Here is a 12135-nt window from a genome sequence, read left to right on the forward strand (position 1 = left end):
AAGAACCTCAAAGATCATATAGCCCAATCCCCCTCATCCCACAGATGAAGAAACAGGCTCTGAGTCACTGTCATTTTCAAAGCTGTTTCTATACACATCAATGCATAACAAATTAAGGTGTGATAGCTCTAAGAAATTTATTCTTTAAACTATACAACATAAAGATATTTTTAAAGGTATAAGTATTTCCACTATGAAATAAGCAAAGGATTAAATCTAATACCATGATGAAGGAAGAAAAGACCCATGGGAGCTGTACGTCATGGGAATTACTGCGACTCTCAAAGTTAAGTGGGGAAGCTTTTTGGAGCAGATGCAATTTCAAGAAGTGTCTGAATGATGAGAGGGAATTTAGCAAGGGGAATTATGGAATCATGCTATAACTACTGCATAGGAAGAAAGTAATAGGAGCAGGAATCAAGAGGAAATGAGAGGCCAGCAACAGGAGTCCCTGGTGTATAGGAGCTGAAGAGAAAAGGACAAAAAGACAAAATGGAGGAGGGGAGCAATTCTCAGACCTTAGAAGAAATTTCTTATAGTAATAAATTGACAGCTAGGATTTCTTCTCCAATCCCTCCATATGCTTTCATTAGGTTGATCTTATCAGCTCCCATGGATTCAATTACCAGCTCTATGCTAATGATTCTTAAATATATTTATCTACCCCTAATTTCACTGATGACCTCAAGTCTCACATCTCCAGTGCCTATTGGATATCTCAAATCAGGTTGCCATTGTCGGGATTCATTATCTTTTCCCCACAACTATCCCTCCTTCTGAATGTTCCTATTACTGGAGTGCCTGATGTTTCAGTGGACAGAATACCAGGCCTGGAGTTAGGAAGACTTGAGGTTCAACTCTGGCCTTTGACATTTACCAACTGTGTGAATAGAGAAAGTCATTTAACCCCTGTTTATCCCAGTTAAAAGCACCTGCCTCCCAGAGCTGTCAAGAAGATAAAATGAAATGCTCATTGCAAAGAGCTTAGCACACAGCCCGGCATTATGTAAATGTTAGCTACAATTAGCTCTGACTATTGAGTACTGTCACCCTATCAGTTAGTCAGACTTTATAGTACCCACAAATCAGCTCTGTCATTCTTCCATGGCCAAACTGTCGCTGAGACCTGATGATTTTCGTTGTCACCATAGTGGTTCAGGCTGCCTCATCACCTCATGCTAGGACTACTATACAAACCTGCTTGTGGGTCTTCCCGACTCAAACCTTTCTTCATCCCAACTAATCTTCCTAAAGTGCAAGGTCTGACCTCATCTCTGTTTCTGTCTCTGTGTCTGTGTCTGTGTCTCTCTGTATCTATGTATGTCTCTCTCTCTGTGTGTGTCTATGTCTGTCTGACTCACTCTCTGTCTCTGGCTGTCTCTTTCTTTCTCTTCTCTGTGTGTGTGTGTGTGTGTGTGTGTGTGTGTGTGTCACACACAACACACACACACATACACACACGCACACACACACACACCATTCTCTCTCCTTCTCAATCTCTCTCCCCACAATTCAGTGACACCGGCCTCCTTATTCCAAGGAGACAATATCTCCTTCAGTGCATTTTCAATGGCTCATCTTCTAATCGCTATCTAACAATAGCCCTGACTTCTTTCAAGTTTTAGTTAAAATCTCACCTTCTACAAAATGCTTTTCCCAATTCCTCTTAATGTGATTGCCTTCTTTTCTGCTGATTACTTTCCATTTATGATAGACAGAATGACAGATTAGATATATAAAGAGATAGACATCTTTGTGCACAGCAGTCTCCCGTTAGGCTATGAACTCCTGAGATCAAGGTCTGTCTTTTGCTTCTCTTTGTAACCCCAGCACAGTACCTGATACAAAATAGGTCCTTTAGAACTGCTTCCTAATTGACAACTATTCTATTCTAGTATGATTTCAAGTTCCTTCATCCTATGGACATTGATAGCAAAAACAAAAACCAATTACTAATTGCCTACCATGCACAAGTCACTCTACCAGATCCTCTATGGTCACAATTTATAAATTACCAATGCTCGCCTGAGAGGTTTGAAAAACCAGTTATGGGCTAGAATGGAGCCTTGACAGCAGCCACTGTTACCTCTGTTTCTAGGACATGGGCCAGAGTTCTCCTTTTTTCAGCTACATGTCTGCACCAGCACATGTAAGGTTCCTAACCAAGCCTTTTTCCTTCTTTATGTCAGCAAAAAAACAAACTTCTGACCCTGCTGACTCTAAAATGGCATATTATGAGCTGAATATCAGCTATAATATAATATATATAATATATAATATATAATATAATATAATATAATATAATATAATATAATATAATATAATATAATATAATATAATATAATATAATATAATATAATATAATAAATCAGTCTATAAGAGACACTAAAAATAGTTGGTCCTATTACCAAAGACAGATGAGAATTTCAGAGGGTGACTGCACAAGCAGCAAAGGCTGGTGAAAAGGGGAAAAAAGCACAAGTTCTTGGCCTGGTGTCAGAAGGCATAAGTTCAAATCCTAGCTCAAGACTAATTACACAGTAGTCACTTTATATCTTGGGGCCTTGATTTTCTCATCTGTAAAAGGGGGTCAAACTGGATGGTCTCCAGGGGCTTTTCTATCTCAACATCCCCCATTCCTCTGCAGGTAACTCCCAAATAGCTCTTTCCACCTCCCTCTCTGCCAGGTTTTCAAGCTCTCTGACTATCTGCTGACTTTCTCCATTAGAGGTTTTATCTAAAAACTTAAGACTATATAAACTGCTTTCCTCCACAACTGTATAATTGCTGTTCCCTTCTCCAACCTCCCACCCTTCCAGGTTTGTGATCTTGCTTCCCACTCTTACCCCATACATTCAATCAATTACCAATTTTTTGTCATTTCTATCTTCCCAACTTTTTGTCATTTCTGTCTTCCCAACCTCTAATCTCTTTGATATTTGGCCCCTTCTGGCCCCTTCTCTGAGCTCTCCTTGAAATTATCTTAACCTCACTCTAAGAGCCCCCACTCCCATTTTCCCAACTGCAGTCTACCCCCTCCCCTCTTCAACGCAGCCTTCATACTATCAACTAAAGCAATATACCTAGAGCAACATCACCCCTCCACTGAAGCCACTACCAAACAAATTATAAATCCCCATCCTTGGCATTCACGGTGCTCCATGATTGGGTTCCAAACTAATTTCCCACTACTCACACTCATCACTTTTCACTACAGTACTCTCCCCACCCCCACACTTGTTCTATCCTTATCCATCCCCCTGTCTTTGTTCACAACATCCTCCATGCCTACAATGAACATCCCATCTCCACATGTTGAGATGCTTTCTTTCTGGGCCAAATCAGTTCCCACCTCCTCCTTGAAGACTTCCCTGCCCCTCCTTAATGAAAAGTGATCTCTCCCATCTCAAAATTTTTCATATTACTTCATTTCATCTGTTTCATTCTTTCTCATATCGAGGCAAAATAGATTTCTCTTCCTCCTCTCCATGAGCCTCTAAGCCCCTTGGCATCAGACTATATTGTGTCTATAGGCATTTAAGAGATGTCTACTGAAACAAAGTCAGATGATTTTAGAGCTGGAAATAATTTCTGAGATCTAGATTAACATCCTTATTTTTCAGATGGGGAAATTGAGGCATACAACAGGGGAATAACTACAACAAAGTTTCCTGTTAATTTAATAGTAAAAAGCCTGGACTGGACCCTAGCCTCCTAACTTCCAGTCCTCCATTCTTTCTATTATGCCATGAGTCTAAGCCCCTCCATAGTGGATAAGAAAACTGAGATCTAAAAACAGGAAGGGATTTCAGAGAGTCTTCAAGCAGAGCCATGGGCTAGGCCATAGGTTGTGTGTCAGGTAACCAGCATAATGCCCTTTCCATCTCAACTTCAGGCAGAGGTGCAGATAATGGGCTGAGAATTCTGGTCTGGAAAGGAATTCGGTGAAACGGAGAGCAACCCCCACCCCCAAGTGGAAGAAATCTGAAAGGAAATGGAGAGGTGAGCCCCTGAGGCCAGCCAGTTGGAAGCTAGGCCCTGTGCAGGGGGCCAGGCCCTTTCCCACTTACAGTTTTGTGCTCCTCTTCTGAGATGCCTCAGTGCCGTCCTCACAGCTTGCCTCAGTGCCGCTCAGCTGGGGAGACAGAAAGATTCTCTGTTTAGGCTGAGGACATAGAGCTAGGACAGGGGAAGCCCAGAGGCCCAGCAATCTGGGATGTTACTGCCCAGTCCAGTTTACTGCCCAGCCCAGCTCTCCTGCCCTGGTTCTAATTCCAAGGGGAAGGGGTATGTCTATAGGCTCCTACCACTGAAGTGATACTTTGGGGACCAAGGCCAGCTTAGAAAGTAGACAAACAGTTGGAGGACCTCAGGCTGAGGAGCCCACCTCTGGCTCTGAGTTGCCATGCCAAGGAGGCACGGCCTGGGCTGTGGCCAAGATTGTAAAGCAAGGGCTAACTTGGAGGAACCTGTCATTGCTTTGGTCCCTATTGAAATTCTGATCTTAGTATCAGAGGTCACAGAATATATATGATAATGGAAGAAGTAGGGACTAGAACTTAGGGCTCCTGACCCAAAGTCCAGCTGCAGTCACTCTACAATAGTGTTTGGCTTTTTTCTTTGGCATTAAATTCATAATGGATGCCCCACCCTGCCTATCTAGCAGCATCTTGCTCTCCTCCTCATAAAAGTTTATAGAATCATAGGATAATTGATTTAAAATTGGAAGATACCTTGGGAGTTTATCCAGTCCAACCTCCTTGTTTTCCAGATGAGAAAGTGAGATTCACAGATGGCAACTGATTTGCTCATGGTCACACGGGTAGGAAGGAGCATTCTCCCACTACAGCACATATATTTTTCCAGCCAACTCTACTTACGTCACAGTTCTAACACGTGCCATATTCCCACCTTCTCACTAGTGCTTGTGGCTTCTGCTCCTCCTTTTTATCTAAACAATGTTGTCTGTTCTCCTTTCGACCTAAACAAACCCTGCCCATCCTTTCAGGCCTTGCCCAGGTTTGGGCCCTCTCTTAGAGCCTTCCCGGCTCCCTTACAATGCTTACATTTGTACTACAGAGTTTAGCATTTGATCAGATTCCATCCTGCATTGCTCTCCAATTGTGAAAACAATTAGTCTTATCTCTCCAACTAAAATGTAAGCTTTTCTAAGGCACCAATTGTGTTTTCCTGTATTTCCCACAGCACTGGTCACAGAGTAAGGATATTTAATGAAAGCTCGTTGACTGACAGGCTGGAGCAGTAAATGTTCTGTGCCCCTAGGATGGGTTCATGTGCCACTCAAGTGGACAGGTATTTTATCACTGAAGCTAACTGATTCTTACAAATGTGTGAGTTATAGTATTTTTCTTTTCTTTTTTAATCTTGAGGAAAATAACTACACACATTAGTTTGTAGTCATGTTCTCCTTTGGACACAACTCATTCCCCACCTACTATACCAGCCTGTCCATTAGGCATATCCCTCCCTGCCCCCCCCTCCCGCCCGTGGGAACGAGCACCTCTAGTCCCTCAGCCTGGCGCTGGGCTTCCTTCCATTATAACCTTAAGCTTCCGCAGTTTATCAGCCCAACACAATGGTACTTTTGAGTCCCTCCCACCTCCCCCACCTCCCTCTATAGGAGTTGGGGAAATCAAAGCAGCTCAAACATGGGAAGAAACTTCCTTCCATTGTTGGACAGGACTTGTCTTGATTCTGGTGTCTGCTGGGATCTGTCAGTCTCAACCACGACCGTCACTCCCCAAGCAGAGCCTCAGACTCCTGAGGCTGGCCCTCAGGAAAGCGGCCAGGGCTCAAAGTCATAGTCAGAACTATTATTCCAACTCACTCCTTGGTACAAAAGGACAGAGGCACCCTGATGGCGGAAGGGCACTGTCCAAGGTTGTACAGCAGGTTTTGAAGCTCAGTACTGTCTCCTCAACATGGCCTAGATATGATCAACAGATTTGCTGTAGTTAGGGGTAGTTTGGACATGAACCTCAGAGTGCCTGACTCCCAAGGAAATGATCTTTCCATTCAACAAACTGGAATTTAGACTTTGGGGGTGGGAGAGGAAGGCAGAGATAAAGGGAAGGAACCCTAGGAGAGGGGAAAAAAAAAAAAAAAAAAAAAAAAAAAAAAAAACTTATTTTACTGGTACCTAAAGAGAGGGGCTATGAATTGAAGTCATTTGACTAAGAATGTATCCAGCAGTTCCAGTTCCCAATTCAACATCAAATGGAAATGAACTGATTCCCAGTCCAGTTTAATGAAAAGGTTTTGGCAAGAAGCAATAGTTTACCCCACCCTGGCTCTCTTTTTCCTGCTCCAAAACCATTCTTGAGTGCATGGAGTGCAAGGCTGCAATCTTCCTCAAAGCAAAACTTTAAGACTGGGAAAGTCATAGGAAGGTTAGCAGGACAAGCTGGGGACTGGCACAGAAACTACCTAGGCACAAGGCGGGGCTGGAAAACCATTAAATGTCTGTGGAGGGGAATGACTTTCCATGTTAACAGTCAGGTAGACATAGCTCAGTTTAATGATTCTTACCATCCTCACCCATAAAGGACTGAGCATCTTTCAGGCCTGGCCAAGGACTGTTCACTAAGAGAGACTCAGCAGAGCAACAGGCAAGGAAGCTAAAAGCAAGAAAGAAGACAAGCTGCCTCGGAGCGGTTGACAGGGGAGCATGGTACAGTGGAAAGAAGACAGAATCTGGGGTCTCAGGACTTGGTATGGCAGAAAGAGCACCAGCTTTTGGACAAAGCATTTAGCCTCAGTTTCCTCATTTGTAAACCTTGTGTTATTTCACAGTATCATTGTGAAAAATCAAATTAAAACAAGGTATTCAAAAACACTTTGTTATTCATCTGTCATTTTAACATCTTTCTGCCTCAGTTTCTTCATCTGCAAAATAGGGGTAACAACTCAAAGGGTTGTCATAAGGCTCAAATGAGAAACAATATGTAAAGGGCTTTGCATGCCTTACTCTGGCCTTCAAAACTGGGCTCAAATCTTACCATTCGCAGCATGTCTTTCTGGGTATTCTTCTTGCCTCCTCCTGCTCCCTCTTCCCTCCTCCCTCCTCCCACTGGAGACTACCTTCCGTTTCCTTTCTGTGTATCTTGTCTGCACATAAGTTTTTCCATGGGTTTCCCCATTAGAATGTAAGGACAGAAACAGTTATTTTTGCTTTTCTTTCTCTGTCCAGCAGTCAACACATGCCTGATTGTGGTAGACATATAACAAATGCTTGTTGACTCACTGATCACAAATCATTATGAATAAGTTATTATTGTTGTTGATAATAAAAATCTAGACCCTACTTCTACTCAAGGGAGGATCTGATGAAGGAAAATCTATGGAAAAGAGATCATTTGAAAGATGAATATATTGATGCAGAATTTTTTTTCTATGCACAATAAAGAGTAGGTCTAGGAAATCTATTCAGAAGTGTAGCTTATAGAAGCTTTTAAAGAGAACTAACTTCTGTGCATACTTGGCATGAAGGCAGGCAGATCGGGGAATCAGGAAACTTAAATTTTAAAAGTCCTGGCTTTTTCACTAACTTGCTTTGTGTTTTTTTCCTTGAAGAAATCAATCACTCCCTGCTCCTCCCTTTCCACATAAAAGGTATTAGATTGGAAGATTTTTTGGGTCACTTCCAGTACCAACATTGTATGGTTCTAAGATAATCAGGTTGTAAAGGCATGTAAACTGAGGAAGTGGGAATCCTTTTTTGGAGGGGAGAGAACAGAAAAAAAAGGAAGAGAGGAAAGATTTTAAAGCATAGTGTACTTTGAAGTAATGGACAGTTAGGTGGTATAGTGGATTGCGTGCCAGCCCTGGAGTCAAGTAGACTCATATTCTTGAGTTCAAATGTAGCCTCAGACACTTACTAGCTGTGTGACCATGGACAAGTCATTATATCCTGTTTGCCTCAATTTCTTCAATCTATAAAATGAGCTGGAGAAAGAAATGGCAAACTCCTCTGATATTTTTGTCAAGAAAGCCCAAATGGGGTCAAGAAGTCAGATACCACTTAAAACGCGTGAACAACACCCACCTTTTGAAGAGTTGATATATTTGCCGCTGTAGGTCAGCAAACAAACCATGAGTGAGGTTCACCTTAAGTCAGACCTGAGAGCTGGAAAACTAGGGACCCTGGAGACTTCCATGGAAATGAAAGAGCCAATCCCTCTCAGAAGCTCTGGCTGGGCCTCTCTCCACTAGAGGGCAGGGGTGATCCAGCTCTAAACCTCTGCTCCCCAGATCCCATTAATGAGCTTTCCCTGCCGGGATGCCAATATTTCACTCAAAACCTAACATATTCTTGGGCCTGAAAGCTTTAAGGATTAATGTAAGCATGGGCCCCACCCCCAAGTCTAGTTCTAACCTTAACCCATTCAATTCCACAAGCTTGTATTAAATGCCTGTATGTGAAAGGTGCTCACCGTCCTCTTCCAGTCCTGTGTGACTTGAGCTAAGTGCCGGCTCCTCCCTGGGCATCAATTGCGCCACTCGTCAGAGTGACCCCTCTCAGCTCCCAGCCAAGTCCAGAAAGATATGTTAATCAAAGCTCGGGGGCCAAGACTTTACTTTGTTTTGCTTAGTTGCAGATCTTAGTTTTGAAAAGGGTACAAAGTGAGAACCCCGTAGAAAAAGTGTGTTAATAAAATAAAGATTTAACTCTAAATAAACAAACATCTCTGTAAGGCTTGACACTCAGGATGCAGAAGGTGGAGTTTCTATACTCCTTCAAGTTTGATCTCTCTCCACAAACCCTCAGCCTCAAATTCTCCTGAAGAAAATATTTCTTAGACCAAAGATAATTAGAGAGAGAAAATGGGCCTTCTTTTCAGACATTTCTAGCACCAAGTCCAATGCTAATCACCCTTCCTCTCTAGCCTCAGCCAAAGTCTACTCATTGTCTCTAAAACAAACCTGCCCTAGAGATTCCTGCCTCTCTTCCTTCCTTCACATTATTTCTCTTTGCTCTGCTTTAGGGCCAATGTTTAACTGTCCTTTAAGGCCCTAGTCATTTTCACTTCCCTCGAAAAATCTCAGCCTATTCCAAGCCACAGGGATTCAAAGGCCATCACCCTCTGAAAGCCCACAGTTTTCTGTGACACAAACTTGGAATTCAGCATCTGCTACCCTGTTACATCTCATTGTTGTACTGATCATTTAATTTTCTAAGTATGCTTTGTTTCCTTAACTAAGTTATAAGTGCTGTGTGTGACAACAAGGACTATTGTTTTAAACTTTCTTATTAGCCCCAGCTGTCCTATTCTTCAGCCTCATCATCCAGGGCCCCATCCTGCTCTACCCCCTCTGTCCCTAAGCTCTGGCTGAAGGTGGGGTCCAGGTGGACCTTGGGGATCACACAAAGGGCTGCTTGTCAGTTAAGGGATGGGCCTGAGAACCCGTAACATACTCTGTGGGCACTTCCTCTTGAGGACAGTCCCTGGCGGGAAGCCCAGGCTCCTCAAGTGCCCCATTGGCCACCCCCTCAGTGGGCAGGGGCACCTTCAGGTTTCTAGGCTCCTCTGCAGATGGCTCCCCTTGGCTTGGATTATTCTCAGTCTTCCTTGTTCCTAAACAAGTTTTCTAATCCTGCCTCTTACTGGTCCTGGAGGAACATCTGACTTCAAATCCAGCCTCAGACATTTCCTAGCTGTGTGATCCTGGGCAATCACTTAACCCAGTCTGCCTCTGCTTCTTCATCTGTAAAGTGAACTAGAGAAAGAAATGGTGAACCACTGTGTATCTTTGCCAAGAAACCTCAAATGGGACTCAACAACAGTCTTGCCTCTGCTACCTATGGCATGAATGTGGGCAGGTCCCTTAAGCTCTGTGTGCCTCAGTCCCCCTCCGTAAGATGACCTTAGGTCTGGTCTAAGTGCTAAGCTGATGCTGTTTAGCCACAGGCTGGGCAGGGCCCAGGTCCCACCCCGAGGTGTCCCCACCTACCTTTCTGTGCCCTGTGAAGAAGAGAGACAGCTGGTGCATGGAGCCCCCGTTGCGGGCTAGCTCCTTCTTCACCATGCGGGGGGAGGCCAGGCCCCAGCCACTCTTGCTGCCCTCGCCATCCGAGCAGTTGAGGGTGGTGTCCGAGGTGAAGCAGTGGCTCTTGGTCTCCTGCAGGAGGCTACCCTCACTGTGGGTGCGGCGCCGCAGGGAGCTCTGCACCGTCAGCATGAAGGCCCCAGGAGGGCCCGAGGTCTCGATCATGCTGCACCGCTTGGGCTCATTCCGCTCTAAGTAGTTGTCATCGCTCTCTTCGTCCTCATCCTCATACTCTTCCTCACCCTCTCCTTCCTCCTCCTCTTCTTCAGCCTCGTCATCCAGGGCCCCATCCTGCTCCACCCCCTCTGCCCCCAGGCTCTGGCTGAAGGTGGCATCCAGGCGGACCTCAGGAATCACAAAGGGCTGCTTGTCACTTAACGGAGACACCCAAGAGCCTGTAGCCACCTCTGTGGGCACTTCTTGAAGACACTCACTGGCAGGAGGCTCTGGCGCTTCTGGTGCACCATTGGCCACCCCCTCAGCAGCCTGGGCAACCTCTGCACTTGTGGCCTCCTCTGCAGAGGCCTCCACCTGGGATAGGTAGTCTTCAAGAGGTTTCTGCTCCTCAGGTGCTTCACTGGCCACCTCTTCCAGGCCTGTAGTCTCCCCTGCAAGTGCTTCCTTTTGGGAACAGATGCTCTCAGAAGGCCTCCGTTCCTCAGATGCTCCACTAGCCCCCACCTCAGTAGGAGGAGGTATCTCCTCCTCCGAAGGCATCTCTTTTCTTTCATCTACGTCTGTCTCAAGCATCTAGAGAGAAAAAGAAAGGAGGAGGAGGAAGAGGAAGAGAGAGACAGAGACAGAGACAGAGAGACAGAGACAGAGATTGAGAGACAGACAGACAGAGACAAGGAGAGGAGGAGAAGAGAGAGAAGAGGAGAGGGAAGAAGAAAAAGGGAAGAAGGGAGGGAGAAAAAGAAAGAAAGAGGGAGGGAGGGAGGAAGAGGAGGAGGGAGAGAAAGGAAGAGGGAGGGAGAGAATACACAAGATCAGGTCAGGTCAAAGAACATCAAATTGTGTAAAAGTCCCAGAAGTCTTAGCTCTTATATTTCAGGCTAATGTCCATAAGACCAGTTTTTTAAAAATTTATTTTAATTGAAAGAGCGTTTAGAGATTATCCAGATCCTCACAGTGATTTGCCTGGAGTAACAAAGGTATTAAGTAGCAGAGATGGACTCTGAACTCAAATCCACTAGAAATCCAAATGAAAAATTCTTTACCGGGTCCTTTCAAACTGCCCACATCTCAAATGACAACCTGATACCTGAACACTGATTTCCTACCCTTGAGAGAGTCCCATAGCTAGAGACCCCTGAAGCCAAGACTTTTGGCTTTTTAATCAATGCTAGGCATGCAGAGACATGGGAGTTGCAGTCACCAGGAGGCCTTCCGATTCTTCCTGCTGTATGTAACAAAATTCAGTAGCTCTCTTCCTAGCTCTGGATTGAATCTATCCATCTCACATGGCAGGTTGTGACTGAGCCTGGCAGAAGACAGAGGCAATACCATCATGTGACAGATAGGAAAGAAAGAACAATAAAGTGAAAAGTAAAGGAGATATTTAACCAGTACCAACATTCTGGGGAACATTACTATGCCTTGGAAAGCAAAGAAGGATGAGTGTGTTAACTTTATATTTGGCCTCTATGCATCAGGTTCCAGGGGTAACAAACCAGAGAGACCAATTCTACTTTCTAAGCCCTGATAAGAATGTCACCAACTTTTCTGCACAGCTCTGAGCCATCTCTCTGCTCAGAGATTCTTTGCACAAGGTCCCAAGTTCTCCCTTTCTCAGTATTGTAGATTTAGTGGAAAAGACATTGCAGCAGGAGGAAGAAAATCTGAGTTCAAAATCGTACCTCTACCAATTTACTGATGTACAGGATTCATGAGGGTTAATGAGGTTCTCTCAAATAATATTCATGAAAGAACTCTGAACAAAGAAAACTTTCGGAGGCCAGACAGGAAGATAAATGGAATCTCCCCCCACAGTTAAACCCCACCGAATGCCAGAGAACTGAAGCCTCTGGCCCAACGCCTCTTCCCCCTGGCCACCCCAGCACACAC

General features: G+C 44.5%; 1 protein-coding gene across 8 annotated transcripts in view; it reads right to left on the bottom strand.

The window, feature by feature from the left end:
* RGS3 (regulator of G protein signaling 3) overlaps positions 1-12135 on the bottom strand; it is a 172270-nt gene that overhangs the window by 16118 nt on the left and 144017 nt on the right. For all 8 annotated transcript variants that reach the window (XM_074293639.1, XM_074293638.1, XM_074293641.1 and 5 more), the window contains 2 exons: positions 9973-10818; positions 4071-4135 (listed from right to left, as the gene is read on the bottom strand). In XM_074293639.1, coding sequence (XP_074149740.1) covers positions 4071-4135; positions 9973-10818 — 911 coding nt within the window. The remainder of the gene's footprint in view (positions 1-4070; positions 4136-9972; positions 10819-12135) is intronic.

This window comes from Sminthopsis crassicaudata, chromosome 2 (assembly GCF_048593235.1).
Source record: "Sminthopsis crassicaudata isolate SCR6 chromosome 2, ASM4859323v1, whole genome shotgun sequence".
Lineage (NCBI taxonomy): Eukaryota > Metazoa > Chordata > Mammalia > Dasyuromorphia > Dasyuridae > Sminthopsis > Sminthopsis crassicaudata.